The sequence below is a fragment of the Dinoponera quadriceps genome, unplaced genomic scaffold (assembly GCF_001313825.1).
Source record: "Dinoponera quadriceps isolate SergipeBrazil2010 unplaced genomic scaffold, ASM131382v1 scaffold367, whole genome shotgun sequence".
NCBI classification, from domain to species: domain Eukaryota; kingdom Metazoa; phylum Arthropoda; class Insecta; order Hymenoptera; family Formicidae; genus Dinoponera; species Dinoponera quadriceps.
The window spans coordinates 2,573,937-2,596,862 of record NW_014554712.1 but is presented as its reverse complement, the minus strand read 5'-3'; the positions used below and the strand labels follow the sequence as shown (position 1 = coordinate 2,596,862).

At 39.8% G+C, this 22,926-nt stretch overlaps 3 protein-coding genes and 1 long non-coding RNA gene across 9 annotated transcripts in view; 2 read left to right on the top strand and 2 right to left on the bottom strand.

Moving 5' to 3' along the window:
* LOC106741083 (diacylglycerol kinase 1) overlaps positions 1–13,784 on the top strand; it is a 91,537-nt gene extending 77,753 nt beyond the window's left edge. For all 5 annotated transcript variants that reach the window (XM_014612719.1, XM_014612717.1, XM_014612718.1 and 2 more), the window contains 13 exons: positions 148–270; positions 995–1,044; positions 3,134–3,208; positions 3,555–3,792; positions 4,016–4,221; positions 4,741–4,914; positions 5,634–5,925; positions 6,474–6,598; positions 8,138–8,425; positions 9,415–9,616; positions 9,686–9,867; positions 10,056–10,141; positions 11,186–13,784. In XM_014612719.1, coding sequence (XP_014468205.1) covers positions 148–270; positions 995–1,044; positions 3,134–3,208; positions 3,555–3,792; positions 4,016–4,221; positions 4,741–4,914; positions 5,634–5,925; positions 6,474–6,598; positions 8,138–8,425; positions 9,415–9,616; positions 9,686–9,867; positions 10,056–10,141; positions 11,186–11,231 — 2,087 coding nt within the window. In that variant the 3' untranslated portion in view covers positions 11,232–13,784. The remainder of the gene's footprint in view (positions 1–147; positions 271–994; positions 1,045–3,133; positions 3,209–3,554; positions 3,793–4,015; positions 4,222–4,740; positions 4,915–5,633; positions 5,926–6,473; positions 6,599–8,137; positions 8,426–9,414; positions 9,617–9,685; positions 9,868–10,055; positions 10,142–11,185) is intronic.
* Positions 13,785–14,529: 745 nt separating this feature from the next.
* LOC106741019 lies at positions 14,530–15,139 on the bottom strand. The gene is made up of 2 exons (XR_001374149.1): positions 15,037–15,139; positions 14,530–14,955 (listed from the first exon to the last, which is right to left on the bottom strand). It is a non-coding gene; the product is annotated as an uncharacterized LOC106741019 (long non-coding RNA).
* A 276-nt stretch (positions 15,140–15,415) lies between these two features.
* Positions 15,416–21,143, top strand: LOC106741097 (enhancer of mRNA-decapping protein 4). Of its 2 annotated transcripts, none has more exons than XM_014612746.1 (9): positions 15,416–15,578; positions 15,705–15,773; positions 15,854–16,059; positions 16,116–16,495; positions 16,569–16,837; positions 16,901–18,357; positions 18,586–18,793; positions 18,858–19,139; positions 19,231–21,143. In XM_014612746.1, exons 1-9 carry the CDS (start codon positions 15,568–15,570, stop codon positions 19,418–19,420), a joined length of 3,072 nt encoding a protein of 1,023 aa, XP_014468232.1. In that variant the 5' UTR covers positions 15,416–15,567; the 3' UTR covers positions 19,421–21,143. The 2 variants fall into 2 exon arrangements, with proteins under 2 accessions (XP_014468232.1, XP_014468231.1); XM_014612745.1 differs by having other exon boundaries at positions 16,901–18,528.
* Positions 21,144–21,191: 48 nt separating this feature from the next.
* Positions 21,192–22,572, bottom strand: LOC106741098 (rRNA-processing protein UTP23 homolog). The gene is made up of 3 exons (XM_014612748.1): positions 22,391–22,572; positions 21,845–22,077; positions 21,192–21,622 (listed from the first exon to the last, which is right to left on the bottom strand). The coding sequence occupies exons 1-3, from the start codon at positions 22,508–22,510 to the stop codon at positions 21,205–21,207; spliced, it is 771 nt and encodes a 256-aa protein (XP_014468234.1). The 5' UTR covers positions 22,511–22,572; the 3' UTR covers positions 21,192–21,204.
* Positions 22,573–22,926: the final 354 nt, after the last annotated feature.

The following is a 22,926-nucleotide window of genomic DNA, read 5'->3' as shown; positions in this document are numbered from 1 at the left end:
GTATATTAAATCCAAAAAAATCTTTTTCTCTATATATTGGAGCATATAAGTTTGTAGTGCGCTACTTCACGGTATTGCGCTGATTTTCACAGCAACGGTAACGCAAATTAACGTCTTATTTAACTGAAAACGGCTTTCTGCTTATAGAGATGAGGCACCTCGTTAGGAAGCAGAGCACGATGGATGTCCATGCCGTTAAAGTCAGCCTGAAAGACATCGTGTGTTACTTGTCCCTACTGGAAGCTGGCAGACCAGAGGATAAATTGGAATGTACGTATTCGCCGCTACTACCATCTTGAAATTCGCGAAAGCAATTTTGATCTTGAATGATTTGTTAACCGGCGAAAGATCGACGGTGCTCCAACGAAGATTCGCGTGCTTCTCGCTGGACCAACGATGTAACGCGATTCTGTTTGCGCGTTGAATAATCAAAAACACGACCGTGCATAAATCATGACGGCGGAATCCCGCGCCGTATTTCCAGGAGAACTTCGGCCGAGTGGTGTTCCATGTGTACGCGTTTCACGTACACTAAATAGCGAAAAATTGTTTCGCGAATATGTGTGCGATATCGTTGCGAAATCTCTCTTTCTCTCTCTCCCCTCCCTAAACTCTTGGTGCCTAACTTTATCGCAAAAATTGCTCGCCGGAATTTATTTCACTTTGAAAGTAATAAGTGTCGAAAGAGAGCGGGCGGGAAATCTTTTGCGAAAGAGAAAACGAGACTTTTTTTCGTCTTTTTCGAAAAATTCGCGACGACGTTCCTCGGCTAATCGAATACCTCGGGCCCGAGAACAAAATCGAGCGAAGTCCCGTAAGAAAGAACCGAAGAATGTCAGACGCGCGGAATTTACGAGCGAACTCGCGTGTCGGCTGGCAGTCATTCCCGATTTTCTGTCACAGTTGTTACAAGTTCATCGCGCCTTGACTTGTAGTACGGCTGCAACTTGTTGCACAAGCGATTTGACTTGATAATCGTTTCCTTTTTTTTCAGTCATGTTCCGGTTATACGACACGGATGGGAACGGTGTCCTTGATACAAACGTGAGTACAATATGAACATTATCAGTTTACGCGGATAAAGCGTGCAACATGATACCTCACAACGCTGAAAACGTCTCTCATATCGATTGGAAAAATCCTTGACTTTATATATTATCAGTACGGTCTGGCTGGTGATATCGTGGTAGAGATCGGCCGAAATTTACGTTATCACGTTAGTGTTAAAATAATTGCAGGTGATAGACAAGTAACGCGCGACGATATCGTAAAGTATCGTAAAGTATAAAACGATATTGATTCCGACTAATGACAAGCTATTTTTTCCTTCGCGGGAAATAGTTCAACCTCTGTCCCCCTCCCCCGACAATGGTACGAAATAGCTTCGCTCCGTGTATTAATAGACGAGACAAATACTTATTCTATGTTGTTGACCACGTTTATAATAGCTACGTCAATTAACATGCATCCTGCTTGATCCGTTACAACGCGGAACGAATGCAATTTCCGCTTCTTTAATAGTATCATCGATGAATTGAAAGGAGCCAGAAAGTTGTGTGGACGATATACATATGTACACATATATAATTCATTCTACACGGACATTGGCTTGATTATATTTATATTTATATTTAAAACTATCAGTCCAAATTTTTCCAGAATATAATTCTCCGTGTCGTCTTTGGGCGGAGGAACGCTGCAAATGCCACGCGCACGGTCGAAGATATCTTTCTTTCTATATATTCGTCGTGCGTTCATTAGCTCAGACAGAATAATTAATTCCTTTCTGTAATAGTGTCTACCTTCTCCATTAGTTTAACCCCTTCTATCTGCACACGAGCGGATGTACAAAATATACCGGACACCCTATATATTTGTTCCGTATAACATGAAATATTCGATTCGAACAACCGAAATAAGTTCATCAATATGAACCTGTAACACAGCCTAAAAGAAACGTCAATAAAAAAAATAATGGAAAAAGAAGATTAAAAATTTTATTATTTTATTTCCCATTAATTCTATTATTCACTCTTATAAACTACTTAATATTTGCCTATTTTATATATCTCTATACTTGTAGTTAAATAATTTACATAATTAATACATTGCGTATTAAATCCACAATAAATATATTGATATGACAAAATATGAAATAACTCTGATAATTGTGTCTTTGAAACTCGATATGAGAAAAAAAGAATCATTTGTAGCACCAAAGTAGGACAACAAGCTTGTACAATGTATAATATTATATCTCGAGATTCTGATTTTTCGACGAAATTTGCAGAATTAGCACAGAATCAAAATTTTGATTCAACACAACACATGAAAATATAAATAAATTAATAAATAATTATATAAAATATATATTCTCATTCCTATCGAATAGATTAATTTTGTGAATATAATTGAAATATCTATGTATTTTCAGTTAAATAATTTAATTTATTACAGAACCGACTGGTTTTCAGTCAGGATTCGGCGAAATACCTACGAAATACTCTCGAAAGTTGTTTCGCACAATATCTATTCACCCGCAAATGCCGTAATTTCAAGCAAAGTAAGCGTGCCACGTGTGATATCAAGTACTTAGATACATCCGTTAACTCGCTCAGGTGCATTATGCGTGCATATTCATGCATATACCTACAGAATGATTTGAATATGATATCACGGCCGAGGAAGATGATCGAAAAAACACGCGACATAATAAGAGCCGTGTTGAACAAATCATTAATATCGCGATATACGAATTTGCGGCGCGTCGATATAAATAAATATTCACGATGCTGGTCGCGGGAAAAAAAATAAAAAACAGATGGAAATGAGAACACGAGCAAACCCGTTCCGTTATTTTCACTCGAATCCGCTCAGCCATGATGAAACGTGTAAACAGCTGAGGAGGATAACGTGGTTTTAATCAAAGACATACTAGGACGTATCGTATAAAACGGCGTACAGAGAGAGAGAGAGAGAGAATACGTCAATATTTCAATATATCGCGCCATTTCAGTCATACGAGCGATGTATCATATACGTTAACATAAGCGTGCCGTTGGGTATATTGCGTGATAAATGTGCATAACAGCTTTTTATCTTTGTTACTAATGTCATTATCGCGTGTATCCAGGAGATGGACTGCATCGTGAATCAGATGATGAATGTCGCGGAGTATCTCGGCTGGGACGTTACGGAGTTGAAGCCGGTAGGTGAGCTTTCGTTAAGTACCGCGAAAAATCTAAATTAATCCCTCGCGTTGAAATTTAATTGACGATCACAGAGGACATGCGCGTCTATTTAACTTGACGCTCAGAAAGAGAGAAAGAGAGAGAGGACGCATTGCACGCATCTAGGACATGCTAGGCGATTTCGGCTCGTAAACGGTAGAATGTCTATTGGGAGACGTAATTTCAACGCGAGGAGTTCTTACGAGTTTCTTATCTGTAATGCGTCCTCCACGATTCTCCATTACAAGACGGGAGAGAAATTCGCGTCTAATTTCTCTGCGACGGAAGATTAGCTGTGATCCAGCAAATGCGATTCGATTTCAGATTCTGCAGGACATGATGCTAGAGATCGACTACGACGCGGACGGTACGGTCTCGTTGGAGGAGTGGAAGAGAGGCGGTCTTACGACAATCCCCCTGTTGGTTCTTTTGGGTCTAGATTCCCATGTGAAGGAGGATGGGAACCATCTGTGGAGGTTGAAACACTTCAGTAAACCCGCATACTGCAACCTCTGTCTAAACATGCTGGTTGGTCTCGGCAAGAAAGGACTCTGTTGCGTGTGTAAGTAAGAAATTCCCGATATCCTGCGACGTTTAAAACGATCAATCGTCTCGAAAAAATAATTATATAAAATTAAATGCAACCTACTGCTTCTCTCGAAGAACGAGATGAAGATGCGTGTTTATCCAGAACTACAAAAAGCGAGGAAAAAAGAAGGAAACGCGTGTGTAATTGTCGTTCGGCGACGAGATCTATCTTTCCTTTTGTCTTCTCTTCTAATCAGTTTGCAAATACACGGTACACGAGAGGTGCGTGCAGAGAGCGCCAGCTTCTTGTATAGCCACTTACGTCAAGAGCAAGAAGACGTCCCAGACGATGGTTCATCATTGGGTCGAGGGTAATTGTCACGGAAAATGTTCCAAGTGCAGAAAGACGATCAAGAGTTACAACGGCATTACCGGCCTGCATTGCAGATGGTGCCAGATAACCGTGAGTAATCTCTTTTCCAAAATAAAATGGCATCGTGTCGATCTTGTGGAGTTTACTTAATGTATTCGTTAAATCGGAGTATATGCGTGAGGTATATTTCTACGTGGCCAATCACAAAAAGTTTACAATATTTTTTTCTCGATGAGTTTCGCAATGCATCTCACGTACCTCCAATAAAAAAATGTATCTCCTGAGAATTGCTAAAAAACAAATTCTCCTATTAATTGCACATTTCGATTCGATTTCAGAAGAGCAACAAAACACTGTACAATTTAATGATTACGGACGGTGGGTAATTGCCGATTCTTCGATATTTGCAGTATACACGCGAAATCAATTATACATCTCAACTGTAATTAATTAAACAATCTGCCGCGTAATCCGGATAAAAATATTTAAATTCGTACTGATTGCTCAAAGCACGCGAACGCACACGATTACGTGAGACTTCTTAATTGAGATGATAGTATGACACACATTCGCGACCGTCTGTGTATATATTTCATGAAAATATTGCAGCTGCACAATAGGTGTGTGTCGCAAGTACGAGCAGAATGTACATTCGGCGAGCACGCGGTGCACATCCTTCCGCCTACAGCGATCTGCCCCGTTGTTTTGGATAGACAGAGATCGTTGTCGAGAGATAGCAAACGAGGTAGCAAATACGGCCAGGACACTTCATCCGTTAGTTCCGTACGTGCGACTTACATTAATTATCCCTCATTATTAAATATCTCGTCTCACGGATAAGTAGATGTGTAATTATTGTAGATGTGTTATAAGTAGATGTGTAAATTATATATGTGTAAGAAAAAACTATGATTTTACACGGAGAAAAATAATTTTGCGAAACTACCATCATTGCCACTGCAGTGATAAAATTTAATTGTAAGCATAATCAAATTAACAAATTATTCATCATTAAAGTAGAAATCGTTTTGCTGAGATAGAAAAATTTTTTTGAGTGAATTTGTCCTTAGGACACACACTAACTTGCTGTTAGAGCAAAATAGTATTTCCGTAATTTACTCATTTGTTCTTACAGCAAAATAATGTATAAATTCAGCAAAAAAATATATTCACTGATTCTAGTACTGTTAACAGACGTTTTGCTGTCTATAACAACTGACAGATTTTGCTACGACAGCATAAATAAATTTTGCCGTGCTAGCAAAATTTTTTTTTCTATATATATTTTCTGTATTTCGGGTTGTAACGTGCATTATAAAATTGCAAGTCGATTGTGGAACTTATGATACAGTTTAATCGAGTTTCTAAATAATTAAATTATCTGATGAGAAAGCAATTGTCTCGGCTTTATATAGTCTAAAGATGATAATGATATCTGTGTTTGATTCTGTAACGGGACATCGTGCATGCGTAACGTAATGAATGAATCTCGAACTCAACAGGGTGGTTTCCTGACGTGTGGCAGTTCATCAAGTCAACAGCCGGCCATGTCATTTCAAATCACACCGCCACCTGACACGACACCGCTCTTGGTATTCATAAATCCGAAGTCGGGCGGTCGACAGGGGGAACGAATGTTACGAAAATTTCAATATATCCTGAACCCTCGGCAGGTCCATAATTTAGCGATCGGCGGACCCATGCAGGGCCTGCAGATGTTTAAGGACGTGGAGAATTTCAAGGTGATTTGTTGTGGCGGCGACGGCACGGTCGGCTGGGTCTTGGAGACCATGGGTACGCATCGCGTTGAGAGCGGCAGAATCGTCGTCGTTTAATTGAATTCGTCAGTAACGGAAATTAAACGGTAATACGTCGTTGTGCAACGACCGTTAATACGACGTGATGCTTCGTGGTCAATTTGTCGCGTTAAAACACGCATATTTGATATATTAGGGGGACCGGAAAGTAATGTCGTTTCTGCGCATGTCGATATTTGATTTGATTGATTTTTACCGCTTCGGCATTGAAAATTTGTATACTAGATGGCAAAAAGTTGTTGATAACGAAGGTGAATATATTGTTGATTAGAAATAAAAACTTGTTAAAAATGTAGTCGTGTGAATTTAACTTAAGAAAGCGACATTATTTTCCGGTCCCCCTAATAACATATACATCAATCGAAAACTATCCGCGTGAGTCGTAAATCGCTGGCATTCTGATAGTCGACTAATCAATCGCGCATTATATAATTGTAAACTCGTTGTTTTGAGGTTGACTCGAGAAATTATTAACGGTCTAATATTCGATAGCATGCTGCAATCGTGCGTAACTGTTTAATATAGATCGCGTGCAGTTCGAACAACAACCTGCCGTTGGCGTTATTCCTCTTGGTACAGGCAACGATCTTGCCAGGTGTTTGCGTTGGGGCGGTGGCTACGAAGGCGAAGCGGTGCACAAGGTTCTTAAGGTATATAAAATTATTCCTGTACGCGTTCATAAGATCTTGCAGTTTTATTACTGTGATTTATATATTAGAGGGTATCAGGACATGTTCGCAAATGAGTAAAGTGTTTATACACTTATTGTGAAAGAAACAATGCAAAAGGGGTCGCAAAATGTTTTTTTCAGAACATAAATATTAGTCTCCGACTTTTATTAAAATCGAAAAAATATTACGGTTAACAACAAGAAAAATGTATTTAAGAGTAATCAAGTAAATTTTCGAGCATCTCGAAATTTTCTCTTAATATTTTTCTTCGTGACTGAATAAACCTAAGTAGCATATAATTAGTTAAAATGAAGTTTCCTGCAGTGATATATATATATAAATTTTTTTGTGTAATAAAATAGTCACACACACACACACACACACACACACATTGATACAAAATTATTTAAATCAAAGATATGCATGGATGAGGAAAGTTTAGCAATTAAGTTTGTCAAGTGCAAAGTACTGCACGCGAGTATGCCAGCTGGGTTTCGCGCATGTCAACTGGCTATCGGAGGCTTTCTAACATATTAGCTGCGTTCGGAGAGCACACCATCAGCGCCACCATCATCCCATCCTTGTTTCACGATTAATGAACAATAAAGATAAAATGACGCAACAGCGCTGACAACGAGCTTCCCAAACGCAGCCATTGTATATTGCACGCCGGTAGAGAAGCTAAAATCAATAAGTAATCTTTACAGTTACCTGTATTATTTGAAGGTGCTCATACCAAACGCACAGTGAATTGATTAATGTAATAAATGATAAAATTTTTGCTCGTTGAAAAAATGCATGAATGAATTATTTATATTGGACGAAACCTTGAAGGTTATATTTTCCCGGGAAAAAATGATTATATATGATTTTATATAAAATCATATATATGAATTTTGTCCATACATGTAGTTACATATATGATTATATATATCTGTACGAAGGAAAAATGATGTTATATCATTTAATTAAATGTCGATATCATGTGCTGTCAGAAACACAAATAACCAGAAGCATTTATTTCGATTGTATCTACATATAATTTGTAAACAAGAATATTTTTTCGTTATGGACATGATTACATATAACCATATACGGACAAATTTCATATAAGATCTTTTTTTTCCCGGATTGACAAGCACCGAATAATGCTAACCTGCCCCGGGCTGTTTTCGGACCTACTTCGATATCAGGACATGTTCGCACAAATGCTCCATATTCGTATTTTTTATAGAGGAAACTATACGAAATTGCAGGATCTTTCGTAGTATAAAAGCATAAAGGAAAGTTGTCGTTCTCATTTTGTTGTTTAGTCAATCGCAACATTTAGTTGCCTGAAAAGTTTTAACGCTGAAATTTTATCAAACCTGATCTCCCTTATACTGAGATCACGTATAGAAATAAAAAATTATAATTAAATATTGTTATTATACATGCGTCTTCGCATACACATAGATAATTGCGAAAAAAGTTCGCTATGTGAAATCTCAGTGATTCATTTATTCGTTCATTTGGCAGAAAATAGAAAAGGCGACACCGGTAATGATGGACCGTTGGCAAATAGAGGTTCACGATCAAAAGGACGAGAAAAAAGGCAATCAAGACAGTATACCGTACAATATCATTAATAATTATTTCTCGGTGGGCGTTGACGCCGCCATTTGCGTGAAGTTTCACATGGAAAGGGAGAAGAATCCCGAGAAGTTCAACAGCAGAATGAAAAATAAGCTGTGGTACTTCGAATACGCGACGACGGAACAATTTGCCGCGAGTTGTAAAAATCTTCACGAGGATCTCGAGATAATCGTGAGTAACGACGCTTGAAAAATCATTTAGTTCCGATAGATTCGCAATATCAAATGTCGGATAGACTAATCGATCAACCGAATGTCCACCGGGCCAGAATAACACATCACTCAATAAGTCCCCGGTCTAGCTAAGAAAAACAAATTTTTTTTTAGAAATTCGACTTTATTCGTCAACATACTCTTCTTCAAGAGTGATACATTCATTCCAACGCTTCTCTAACTTTTCGATGCCTTTTTTGTAGAACGATTTGTCTTTGCTCTCAAAATAGGCCTCAGTTTCGGCAATCACTTCTTCGTTTGAGCCAAATTTCTTTCCCTGGAGCATCTTTTTGATGTCTGCAAAAAGCCAGTCGCTGGGGGCCAGATCTGGAGAGTACGGTGGGTGGGGAAGCAATTCGAAACGTAATTCATTCAATTTAACCATCGTTTTCATCGACTCGTGACACGGAACATTATCTTGGTGAAACAGCACTTTTTTCTTTTGCATGTGAGGCCGTTTTTTCTTGATTTCTACACTCAATCGATCCAATAATGCCATGTAATATTCACTATTGATAGTTTTACCTTTCTCAAGATAGTCGATGAACAAAATACCATGCGCGTCCCAAAATAAAAAAACGGATGCCATAACCTTGCCAGCTGACTTTTGAGTTTTTGGTCGCTTTGGACGACTTTCACCGGCTGCTGTCCACTCAGCTGACGATCTTTTTAATTCAGGTGTGTAATAGTGGATCCATTTTTTCATCCATTGTCACATACCGACGCAAGAAATCCTTTTTATCTCGCTTGAACAGCTCCAAGCAGTGCCCTGAATCGTCGGCGCGTTGTTGTTTTTGATCCGGTGTGAGCAAAACTACTATCCAGAAATCATATGGGTCTGTCAACAGTGTTGCCATATATGTGTCAGACCGGAGACTTATTGAGTGATGTGTTATATTCGAACCCACGTTGAAATTCCTAACGTTACATACATTTGTCTAATTGCAGTGCGACGGTACGCCTTTAGATTTGGCTCATGGGCCATCTCTGCAAGGGGTCGCATTGTTAAACATTCCTTTCACTCACGGGGGTTCGAATCTTTGGGGTGAACATCACACGCGCCACCGCCTCGGCAAACGGAAAAAGCGACCCGACAAGGAACTTAGCACCAGTAGCTTCAATTCCGTAGATCTCACAGTCGCTATTCAGGGTGAGTGACGGCGTGTATACAGATTCGTGATTTTCGAATAACATTCAGCGATGACTTATCGTACTGTAGATATCGGCGACAATCTTATCGAAGTAATAGGCTTGGAGAACTGCTTACACATGGGTCAGGTGAAGACCGGCCTTCGGCATTCCGGCAGAAGACTCGCCCAATGCAGCAGCGTCACCATAATCACGAGCAAACGATTTCCCATGCAGATCGACGGGGAGCCTTGGATGCAGGGCCCTTGTACGGTAAGCAAAATATTTCAATGTATCGATAATGTGCGCTCGCATGCATATACTATCGTACGCAGGGTTGGAAAGTAACATCTTTTTTTCCAATAACGGCCTTACTTTTTTCCAATAGTAACATTAACACTTTTACCGAATCGAGCAGTTTAATTTAATGCAGTAGTTTCTAAAACATTTCTCTGACGCAGATTCGCATTACACACAAAAATCAAGTACCAATGCTGATGGCACCGCCGCCGGATAAGAGCAAGGGCTTCTTCCGGTTTTTAAAGAGGTAAACTGAAATGGCAGTTTTACGCTTTCACAAGAGGAGGATGGAATATGGTTATATGTATATATGTACACATACATGTATATATATATGCATATATATATTGGGGAAGGGGAGAAACACCCTGTCTCTACCCAGTCTTGTCATCGTCCGACACGTTTATTCCTCTTTATTATGACGGAAATGGCTCTCCGTCGTACATAGTCGCAGCTTCGATACTCGTCTAAACGCGAAGAGTGAGCGTCAACGCGGCTTAGGTATTCTTGTGTACAGTATTTTTCAAAATAAACGGAACTTTGTGTCCTAGTCTTAGGTATGCTCCAAGCGGTAGGCTCGACCGTTTTACGTTTCATCTTTTTTCTTTAGAGTTTCATCTTCTATTTTCGTTTTTACCTTCAGCTGGTGAAATGAGGACACCGAACGAGAAGTATGTCGAAATCCGTCGTAATATCGCCTGTCGCTTAATTCAACTTGTACGTTACTTTTTCAGCTGCAAGACGAGATAGAACTCCGTTCGCGAATTCGCAGTTGTGGTATCCTGTTTGCAAAGATATCGTCTTAAGGGTCAAATCACTTCGCGCAAGCACAGCGGACGCTTTCGTTTGTTCCGAGTGTTTTGAGTCTGCCGCTTCTCTGATACGCGCACAGCGTCAACCTGTGTACATAAATAAATAGACGGCGAATTGTGCGGGCCGTCGTGCAAACGAGAGAAAGAGAGTGGAGTTGTGTCAGCCGACTTCTGTTTAGTGGATGTGGATTCTCTCTTCGAGATCAATCGCCGAACAATTACGCTGTTAGCAAGAACGCTCATAGAAAGGACGAGCGATCAGGTGGTGATCTGGACTGGTCGAGATATATATATATATATATATATGTGTGTGTGTGTGTGTGTGTGTGTGTGTGCGTGCGTGCGCGCGTGCATGCGTGCGTGCGTGCGTGCGTGCGTGCGTGCGTGTGTGATAACGTGATATATTCCTAATTCTGGTTCTCCTTTGCACGAGTCCGTCCGTCAATCACAAATCACATATTTTCCTCTCTTACTTCTAGGTTTTTTGTACCAAAAAAAGGAAGCTTAGTCGTAAAACGCGCTTAGACATACAACAATTGCGACTTATTTTTTTATTTATTCAACTGTATATTTATTTATTTATTTATTCTTCTCGTATACTTCTTTGTATAAGTCAGAGCAATATATCAGAGGCATATCAGCGAGCGTGACGTATTGTAACGTTCAGTTATCAATACTTGCGAAATCACAAGTTGTAGAATCGTTGAAGTGAATCATGGTTTCGTCCCGATTACAACGTGTAATCATCAATGATGAATGTGTAATCTTTGCGCTATATTTGTTACTTTCGATGATTGTGATCGTTACTTCTTCACGTTCACACACTTTGAGTACCTGCATTTCATGTGTTGGCAAACAGCTATAACTAACTACATAATTATAACTCTCTGTCTCTTTCTTGTAAATCCATTAATATATTCTTCTCTTGTATTACACGCATACAAGCGACTGTATTTTACACACTACTGTGATGGCCCTATGTTGGTTGAAATAACGGATGCTTCGAGCGAAATGCATCTCCTTCCTTTCCTAGCGATCGTTGTTATTCCCTAATACGAACTTTGTACGCAAACGATACGTCGATCGAGTCTGCTCCGTTTCTCAGGATTTCCCGCGAAAAGTCGCGTAGTCTTTAATAAGAGAGCACACGTCTACATTGATATGAATTCCATTTCCGAGCACTCGTTAGACACACATTTCGTTAATGAGTCCGACTAGAATATCAATTTTCAATCTAATTGTAATAGAGATGGGACTTTATGCTTTTATAATTAATATATACGCGCAGCCGAGGGAAAATAATATTTACAAATTACAATCCCGCAGGGACCATCTCGAGATATAATGCATCTAACGATAAAGATGAGATCTTAAATTTTTCATATCTCCGATACAGACCGATGATCTTTTCGAATTGTCATTTTAGCGACACGTCGCAGGTTTCACTCGCGTTTCACCACGCGGAATGTGAATCGATAAACGTGACGTGCGACATAGTTAATTAATTTTAGAGGGGGAAGGAAAGAAATGAAAAATATTATAAGTAGAATTAGTATAGTTTACACAACATTTATGATAATTCAGAATACAACATTACCTCCGTCAGTTTACTTATCCCCCCCTCCCCTCTCTCTCTCTCTCTCTTTAAATATACTACTAGTCGCTCATGATCGTCATTGTTTTTTACCGCGAAATTGCGCATAATTTCTGTGACGATTGACGCAGTCGATTAGCTGATAGAGGGATCGAAATATTACGCTTAAAAGATAAAATCCTGTAATTAATAAAGCCTTGACTTTTAAGTCGTCACCTGCTAGTGATCGAGTTTAGTTCGGGAAACGAGAAACGACGAGAGAGTGAGAGATCGCCACGACAACGCTCGCGGTGATCTGTGGCACCTCGTCGTCCTTACGATCTGTGAATACTAAAACGGTACAATAACGACGATATTGGTTTTCTATTGGATTGGCGCAGTGTCTCAGTGTGCTTTGTCATTGTGTAACATTATGATGTGAAGAAGACCCAAAAATTATTCGTTATGCGGCAGTACAAGGAAACGTGAATCGATCGAAGGCTCTTTGGAAGATTGAAAGTGGGAATAATCGCGACTAAACAACTATGAGAAACGTATGATCTAAAAACGAAACCGACGAAAGATAAAGAGAGGTTCGCGCGCCGACGATGTTCCAAAAAGGACCTCGTGAAGATTGATTTAGCCTCAAGAGAGAACACATAGCTTCTTCGTCGCAAAGAAAGCAGTCACGAAATATGAATCGGATGTAACGTTGTCAAAGCAAATTTCTACTATAGGATCATTATCGACCCCTGTGTACCGTCTTGGAGCGAAATGACCTTGCATGAGCTGCGCGAATTCGGGAGGAATGCAATGGATCTTGTATATACACAATGATGACAGAGAGAGGATAAATCGCAGAGAGAATACTTGCTACGTACAAAGAAGTAACGTGCAAAGTCAGATGAAAATACGCCGCTATAAGAACAATCACTTGGGCCGGTAACGAATCTTAAAGTACGCTCGCTTTTATAATTTCGAAGAAGGATCTTTCAATTACTTGCACTTTATTCTTTTTCAAACGATAAACATTCAAACATTTCCAACAATAACAAGAACCGCTGTATGAAATGTAAATTTGATTTCGCTGAATGAATTTCTGTAATTTTCTGTCAATCAACCTACTGTTTGCACAACAACGGAGCAGAACCGTGTGTTATAACTCTCTTTGAAGATATTTCGAATCTATTTGACTGCTAACAAAGCGGTCGTTACATGCAGAGTTACATGCAATTTACCACAGTCCGATTCACTTTTCTCTTCTCGCTTTCGATGGGTATATGTGATCCGTAAACAATGTTCGGCATACGAAACGTACGCACGTTATAGTCGTTAAGCGCTACTTACGAGTATCCGACGTTAGCTGAATTTACTGCCACCTTTTTTGGGTCTACGTACGTTTGAGCACTACTGCCATTTTCCAAAGGACAGACACGTACATGAATGAAAAGCCTGTCTATAGTGTATAATATAATATAAGAAATAAAGTGTAAATTTATCGCGCATGTCTTTTTCTTGTTAATGCATCTCCATGATACATATTCTCAACGTTTCAATTGTTTCACCGCAAGTATCGCGTACAAAAACACATATATACAAGGTGTACTATTTTAATAAAATTAAAAAGGCCTGTAAGAGCATGTCGCAAGATGATAATGCGAAATAAGACAACAATTAGTCCCTTTAATATTGGAATCTATCTGCATTTTAATAAAAAGTTTTAGTAGAATATCTTGAAAACGGAGCAATCGACAAAATAGTGGTTTAGACAAAAGTTTAGAAGAGGACATAAACTAATAACTTTAACTTCGTTGTATAGTCAATAATTCAAGGTCATTTCGAAATCAAGTTTATTTTTCAACTTTACTTTCCTCGACTGGTCCAAAAATTGCGAAAAAATGAAAGATTCGTTTTAATTTCAGCACATCCAAAAACCTCTAATGTATCTTGTTTCATCAGTTAATTGTAAAACTTTAATATAACAAAATATGTCGAAAATATTTGAAAATTCAGAAAATTCTCTTTTTTCCGACAGCTATATCTTTTATATATATCGTATATTTACTATACTATATACGCAAATCATTTTCACGCATATTCAAAAATTGAGGTACGTGAACTTCAAATTCAAGGAAATATTGTACTGTTGCGGCGCACGAGTCGTCGCAGGATAATATGGGGTTGCCCGGTACAGCGCGGTAGAACGGCAGGAGGTGGTGAGGCGCGATGTCCAATAAATTGACTTTTGAGTTGAAAAAACTGAGCTTGTCTTTATTTCTTGATCGCCCGATACAATATCGTCGTACGCGTCCGACTGCGTGTCGGTACCCAAGAGTTAAGAATTTAGAGTCGCCCGTCGCGCCGGTATCACCCTTTTAACCTCTTCTTATGTCTCAATCACAAAGAGGGGACGGTTTGGATATGTCAGCGTTACTTGAGTGTGTACGCTGACCTGATTTCGATATTTCCTTTGCCAGAATGCAGGATTGCATTTCCGCAAAGCGACGTTTGACAATTCGAGTCGTGGCCTTCGTTTATGGTCATCGACATGTCTTATCGTTATGCTTACAACAGTGCTTACAATAATCTTAATATGTTCAAGGTAATGTTACCGTTAATTTCATGCTCGTTGCGAGAAAAAGTAAGAAAAATCTCTCCCACTATTACGCCAACCATCTGGAACAAGAGGCAAATTCGTAAATATACGCCTGAAAAACTTAAACAACTTATTTGAAATTTGATCAACTCGTTAAGGACCTTTAGTTGATATTGCGGCTAGATGAAAGAAGTCGTTCCTGCAACAAAATCCGCTTGAATACTTGCGTTCCACGAAAACGAGACCCGCGCTCATCACTTTACATCCGCCATTACGACGTTGGTAAAGTTCCGATATTTCAAATTGTCGACATCAGCGCCGCCGTGATCATTTCTTGATCAAGGCTTTCTTATCAAGAAATGATCAACGGATTAGTTCACGATCCTTGAAATCGGCTAATCTTTCGAGAATTCAACGTCCATCGGCATGTAAATTCAAACAATTCCAAAATAAAATCGACGTAAATTGGAACCAGCTCACATTTTCATGCCGACGCATGGTAAAAGCGCGCGGAATATTTCGATGTACTTCCGGCTCCCTTGCTGACAAGTGGGTGATGGCCGCCTGACATATCACCTTCGTCGAGATCTACCGACCTGCTTCGCGTGCATGTTAAACGACGGCGTGAACGGTGATGAAAAGGCGATTTCTCATCAATTGATCCATCTGCCCTAACGAGCGGAGCGTCATTTATGCGTGAGAGGTGAGACGAATTGCGCAAAGCGTAATATGCAGAGAGGGATCGCGCGCGTGCCACCGGCACTGGGGTTAGGAGACGACCCGGACGTAATGATGTAGCGCGAGATTCTGTAAATTCGTTGTTTTGCAGGGACTCTGACAGCAATATGATCAAGACCGGCGAGAATAACCTGAGGCACCTCAACTTTCAGCAGACGGTGTAAGTTGCAAAATTAAATTTAGCTTTTGACACGTATGATCTTACTTCTATCCATGCGGAGATAATGTCCTCTCATACAGGGAATTCACCGGACAGGAGGATCAGTATTCGGTAGAATTGTGCAGCACCAATGTGACCATTGTTCCGTCGCCTGGTGGTCACGACCATGGTAGCTCCAAAGTAAAATTGAAAAATATCGTTGATTTCACATGGGAGCATCATCTTTACACCGGTCAATTGTTGGCTGTTCATGTATCTGGAAAATATCTAGCCTATTGTATAAAAGGTAATTCTTTCCCTGACTGTCGTTACATCCTGATTACTTGGACATATTTCTTTCAGTTGGTACAGGTGGTGGGGTAGTTCGTGTTGTGTACAAGGAATTGGAACACAGAGCTCTACTGCGTGGAATGCGCGGTGCTATTCAGGATCTTGCATTTGCTCATGTTTCAAATGTAGTTCTTGCGTGTATCGATCACTCAGGAACGCTCTTTATACACACGATTGAACCAACGCCGTCAGAATTATTATGTAGCTTAGTGATACAAGTTGACGCGGAAGACGCTCCCTCGATCAGCCACCGGGTGATCTGGTGCCCGTACATACCGGAGGATGACGCCTCCGACGGGGACGAAGTGTCAAAGTTGTTGGTTTTAACTCGTGGTTCTAAGGTTGAGTTATGGTCGATCGCAACGATGGCGTCAAAGTTTAGATCGATAGAAGTGAGTACGCGGAGAATTGCGGCGAGAGATAGAGCAGAAAGTCAGATACATTAGTATTTCTTTTCGAAATCAGGCGACCAATGAAGCTGCCAAAGAGTGCGGCGGCATGATGGAAATTGAACAACACTCAGGTACAATCGTCGAGGCGACATTTAGCCCAGACGGCACTGCATTGGCCACAGCTAGTACCGACGGAGAAGTGAAATTCTTCCAAGTCTTCCTACATAATAATTCTCACAATGGGCAGCCGCAACCACGTTGTTTGCACCAGTGGAGGCCTCATGCGGGACGACCTATCTCCTGCTTGTTCTTCCTCGACGATCACAAGAACTACCATCCGGAGTGAGTATTTCTCGTTCGACTCGAAAGTGAAATCAATTTGTGACCGAAGTATCCATTTCTCAGTGTTCAGTTTTGGAGGTTTGCTGTGACGGGGTGTGACAATAATTCGGAATTGAAAGTATGGTCGTGCGAAGTATGGAGCTGCTTGCAAACGATTAAATTTGCCCCGACCCCTTCCACGGGCAAAATGCCGGTACTAAAAGCAGGCTTGGACCTCAGTGCTGGATATCTTTTGCTATCGGATATATATAATAAGGTTTTATATATACTAAGCCTTTCGAAGGACAGAGGCGAAGCTTTAGCGTGCGTGAGCACAGTGTCGGAGTTTCTCCTGCCATATCCAATCTTGAGCTTTGGAATCGTTGACGCCGGCCAGCGTAAGATACGCTCGAGCGGCGAGTCATTGGAGGATCTCTGTCCGATGAGCGACGAAGAGATCGAGGATCAGCTGATAATACGCATGTATCTAGTCCAGCCGAAATCACTGCAAGAATGCCACATTGCATTTAAGCCTGCCGCGCAAGTGAGCGGCAACTGCCTCCTTGACACACTTATACACGAATCGCTGGATTACTCCGAGGATCTACCAGACATCGGGACCGCCAATCACAATGGCATTCCCAGTAAAAATTGCGACGAAGAGCGCTCTTTGCCCGCCACGATCGAAGCAACGATTAATCACAACACCGGTGGCTTAAATCTGATGACACCCGACGCGTTCAGCTCGCCGTCGAAGAAGGAGAATAACGAGCTGGAGTCTAACACCGCGAGTCCGGAATTGGGGAAAGTTATATCCAGCAGTCCGTCTCTCGCACAAGCGGTGCAAGCATTGAACGTATCCGATCCACCGCTCGCGACCAGCGAGATGGAGGAACAAGCCCCCGCTAGCTCTGGTAGTAGCCCGTCGAGAGAAGTTCGAGAAATTTTGTCTTGCAGTAAACCCGACGAGGAAACCGAGACCGATTGCAAGCCGGAAACGAAAACTGACGAAGATTGGTCCAACATCCCGATGGTGTTGCTCAAGGACGTTCACGCGATGCAGGAAACGGAGGAATTCCCTGAGGACGATGAGAACAATGTGCAGAGGAAGAAGGACGAGCCGAAGGCTCTCTCGACGGACAATACCGGGATGTCGTGGCCAGCGCACGATGACATCAATAATCTCGAATTGAAATTAGCGCCGATCTTGGAGATAATCCAAAGTCAGAATCAAGAACTGAAGGCATTGCGCGCGGAGGTGAGCAGATTGCAACAGGAGTCGCCGGTGTTCGCGCGAGTCGAGTCCACATTGGCGAGGATGGCTCAGCAGCAGAATGCCAACCTGGAACAGACCCTGTACAGCCAAATGGCGCATCAGCGTGAATTCCTCAACACATTCGAGACAACGATCAAAGATAAGATTGAAACTACCTTGCCACGTGTAGTCGAGGAGACCGTGGAGCCTTTGAAGCATCAGATACAGTTAGACGTGAATCGAATGAACGACCTCCTCAAGAAGAATGTAACTGAATTGATAAACGGTGCGCATGTGAAGGACAGCTTAGCTTTAGCGGCTGCTAATGCGGCTAAACCAGCCTTGGATGCTGCTTTCAAAGAAGCGTTCGCTACTGTCATTCTGCCCGGCATAGAAAAGACTTGCCAATCCATGTTTAAACAAATCCAAGATTCCTTTGTCATAGGTACTCGCGAATGTAAGTAATCCATGCTGTTGTTGTAATTAGCTCGGTCGCAACATTTTCCCTTTGCAGATCTACAGAGTATCGACGCCATCATCGACAAGCAGTGTCAACGACATAACGAACAGCTGAGCGAGGCCTTGTCGACGTTGGTGCGCGAAGAATTGCAGACTGAATTGAATCGAAATTTCCGAACGATGCAAGACGGCACCATTCGAGCGATTCGTGACTCCATACGGGAGAATCTCAGCCAACAGCTCACCGATATCTCGAGCGCACGGTGAGCGGCGCGAATTCGAAGCTTCGAGTGAATTTCATCGAATTACATTTCGCCAATTTTGTAGATCAAGAGCCACCACACCCGCTATACCAGTAGCCGCAGCTGATGCCCAAGCACGTATAATGTCTCATCTTCAAAAGGGCCAGTACAACGCCGCGTTTCAACAAGCTCTGAGCGCGAGTGATTTAGGTTTGGTAGTGTTAGTATGTGAACGAACGGAACCCTCGACCGTGTTCTCATGCGCGGGGGCTCAAGGTTCCAGGTGTATTCTACAGCAACCCGTGATTCTCTCGCTCGTTCAGCAGTTATCCGCTGATCTGGGACATCGTACAGAATTGAAGCACAGGTAATTGTTTTCGTTTGTAGGTTGTAACAGATTATGGTATAAAAAGTCTCGGAACGAAGTATACTTTAGGACATTTTTTTTTTCCCCCCAGATGGCTGGAAGAAGCGATATTGAACTTGGACGTGAATGATCCCGTGACGCGAGAGCACATTGGCACTGTGTTAATAACGCTGCAAAATCAACTAGGCGCCTTTTTAGCGAGTAATCCGAATCATCGATCGGCACGCCGTATGAAAATGCTGGCTATGGCTGCTCGTGCCCTACTAAGTCAGCATCCTTGACCGCCACGCTTATGAGCTCGCTCAAATATACAATGTAAGATTTTATACGTTCTGTTTAAAGACTACTTTTGTCTAAAAGCAATATTCGTAGAAGTCGTGTTTATGAAGTTGGCAGTGATTTATATAAAATATGGAACACAACTATACTTGTAAGGATTCATTAGCACTCACAATTGCTTTACAATATATTCAGAGATTTCGTTTAATTTCAAGAGAATTTTATGTATATATCTCATACATATATATACATACATATATCTCAATGATGCAGTAAGTTATCACTCATTGTTTACAATTCATAGGTGTTTCAGTGAAATGTTATTTTAACAGTTCATAGGTGAATTCAATGAAATTTTATTTTAATTGTACGTGAATCGTTTGATTCTAGGCTATTAAAAGAGAGATTTTTCTGTCGTGCGTTGTTGCATAATATTGGATTTAAACTTTCGGCGGTTGCAAATGTTAATTTTCAACAATGAACAGTGACAATGAATTGTAACATTTCTTCAAGTTGCTTAAACTCTTTATACCTAAACATTGACAGCACGTGGACTTCATGATCTATTATCACATTTAACAAATCATATATTCATAGGAGAGATTGTAAAAAATTTTTAATTAAATCGTAATCTCTTGAAGATTTTGCTTAATAGCCGTTTAGGAAATCAATTTTTTGACTGAAAAAGATTCTATATTTTTATGACTAGCAATTTACGAACTTTAGGAAGAGTCTACATTGGAATGAATATATAATATCACATAATAATTATAATAGTTAATCAAATGATAAAATCAGAATTTGTTTTACACGCGTAATTCGGTTTGAGTATTTATATGTTTGACAGAAAAGTAGTCAGCATTGTTGTTTGACAATGATTATCTCACATATGTACACGTACGATAATATAGTATTAAACATTATCTGAAAGTCCTTAAACAAAGGCTGTAAATAATTGTGCCACCTACATCGAAAAAAAAATTATTTTCCAATGTTTCTATGCTTTCTACATGTGGATGTTCCTAATTCCAGATTTACGTGTTCAAATATACGTTTAAATATTATACTAAGAAGATAGCTCGTATATCCAAAGGATATTGTACATTTTTCTCCGAGGAAACTGATAATTTTATTTACTTATTTTTCTCATATAGTCACTATATTTTCACGATGTTTAAAAGGTTAATGATCTTGGATTACTTTAGAATAGAGCGCATCGCCATAACTCGATAAAATTAAACATTGTAAACTTTATTTAATTTCATTAAATGGGTTAGATTTCGATCATTTGTAACAAATGTTTTGCCAACCATCAGCACGTATTGTAAAATGAACAGATTCGTCATAAATGTCATGAACTTGGCGTATATCACATTTGACATGAGAAACTTGACACTTAAAGAACATGTATGTATCTAGAGGTATGTTCGGGGAGCGCGCTATCAGTACTAGCTGAGTAAAAGCATCACTCAATCCTTGTTTGACATCTAATGAGAGATAAAGATAGAATGATGCTTTAGTGCCGACAGTGTGCTTCCCGAATGCACCATGAATCGTTCAGATTCATCATAAAACTTCCATATATACGCGTAGTCAATTCTTTTTAATTATGTTGAAATACTAACAAATACATTTTCTGTATGAATAAGAGAACAAATAATAGAATATATATGTTTTAGCTTAGACAAGAGTAGATTTAAATAAATACTTTATTCTTCTTAAATCAACAGAAGGTATATTGTATTCTACAAATAATAGAGAACATTTCATCTCCTCGATATCCAGATCACGACACCTCACGTTTACTCCTCAGTTCTGTCATTAAAGCTTCTTTAATATGTGGCGCTATTTTAATCTTTCTTTTTCGAACTTTATCAGATTTTGCATTGGTTTTATTCGATACTGTTGTTTCTGTCTTTTTCTTTTTCTTCAAACAACTGAGTGGATTTGGTCCTCCGTTTTTCTTCCTTTTCTTCCGTTTACTCTCCTCTTCTACTATTCCTGCTTGCTTTTTCAATACTTTCATATTTTCCTTTTCCCATGCACTTATACCTAAATTTTTCTGCATAACCTCAGCATATTTACGACTTGCTTCCGAAGGAGATTCTAGCGTGGGTGCTCTTCCATGTAAATAAACTATAGGAACTCCTGGAAGTGTTCTCAGTTTATCTTGGAGTTCACGATCTTGTGTGGCAACGATATATCTATAATAAACAAGTTACAAATAATTTCTTAAGAACATTCTTAATATATTTTTTACTTATGTTTATAATTGGTCTGTTATTTTTTAGCTAAAATGGCTGCACTAGTTCAACAAATCAATATTGAGGCGTATAAAGTATTCACACGAGATTCTTGTGCATATATTTTTTGAATTAATGCAGCTAGTTTTTAAAAAATATCTTTAATATAAATAGATAACATACCTGGAACTATTATCTTTTCCTATCATAGACATAAAACATTTTAGGCCAGTGGTTGGCTTTTTTGCGTGTGCACATTTATGTATAGCATATTGTTTCACTATTTGCACGGCACCATTCACTGCTTGAAAAGACAAACCAAGTTTCTCAGTCTCAGAAATAATACACGGTGTTGTTAGCAGTTTTACTTCAGATTGAAAGTACTTTGCAAGTTGATCCTGTATGTTGAATTTATTCTGTAAAATATAAAAGTAAAATATACAGAGAGAGTTATAAATCCAACATTAACACGTTCATTGCCAAGCTGAAAATTGGAATTTCGTGTGGTGGCCAAATTTTTTAATTTTTTTATTTAGTTTTTATTGTGCTCAAAATAAGTTAATGTATTATTTATATGCTTTTATTTATTATGTACATAGGATTTATGTACTCTAAATATCTATTGCGCGATAACGCGTGATCGGCCGTTTGGTGAGAACTCGCATCACGCGATATCGCGTGATTGGCAATGCACGTGTTAATATATGCTTAATGGTAAATAATACTAACCTCTAATGCGGTATACGCAAATGTACCATCGATAAGAACTTGGAACGGTTGATAAAATTTATAATTATTTATATAAAAACCTAGATTCTTTCGCGCCTTTTTATACCGTGAAGTTTTCATTTTAAATGATTTTAATTAAACTAGTGAACTCTCTCTCTCTATACCAAAACTGTATTCGAAAACTTCACTCACTTGTGGTTATGGGCCGCTGAATTGCAAGCCTCTTATACTATTTGTAGACGAAACTTCACTCGAGTACACGCGTGAAGACTCGGAAACGTTCGGGTGATACCAATGGTCTGTTCTTTATAACTGCACTGCTGAACCAGTGCATAAGTTGAAGTGAGACAGACATATGTTTCCTCACTTCCACTATCGCACCAGTTCAGCTATAAAGAACAGACCGCAAGTAACTATTCGTAATTTGCGAGTGATATCCAATGAGCATACTGCTCTTACGGGATAGCTCATTGGATATCGTTCGCAAGTTGAGTATACGAATGATTCAAGAATCAAGCATCAAAAAGGTGGGTACA

Excerpts from the sequence above, each read along its gene's own strand:
- LOC106741098 (XM_014612748.1), bottom strand. The coding sequence starts at position 22,510 with ATGAAAACTTCACGGTATAAAAAGGCGCGAAAGAATCTAGGTTTTTAT. Across the intron at positions 22,078-22,390 it reads TTGCGTATACCGCATTAGAG|AATAAATTCAACATACAGGA; the intron begins GTTAGTATTATT and ends TATATTTTACAG. Across the intron at positions 21,623-21,844 it reads GGAAAAGATAATAGTTCCAG|ATATATCGTTGCCACACAAG; the intron begins GTATGTTATCTA and ends TGTTTATTATAG.
- LOC106741097 (XM_014612745.1), top strand. Across the intron at positions 16,060-16,115 it reads TCTAGCCTATTGTATAAAAG|TTGGTACAGGTGGTGGGGTA; the intron begins GTAATTCTTTCC and ends TATTTCTTTCAG. Across the intron at positions 18,794-18,857 it reads ACCGATATCTCGAGCGCACG|ATCAAGAGCCACCACACCCG; the intron begins GTGAGCGGCGCG and ends CCAATTTTGTAG.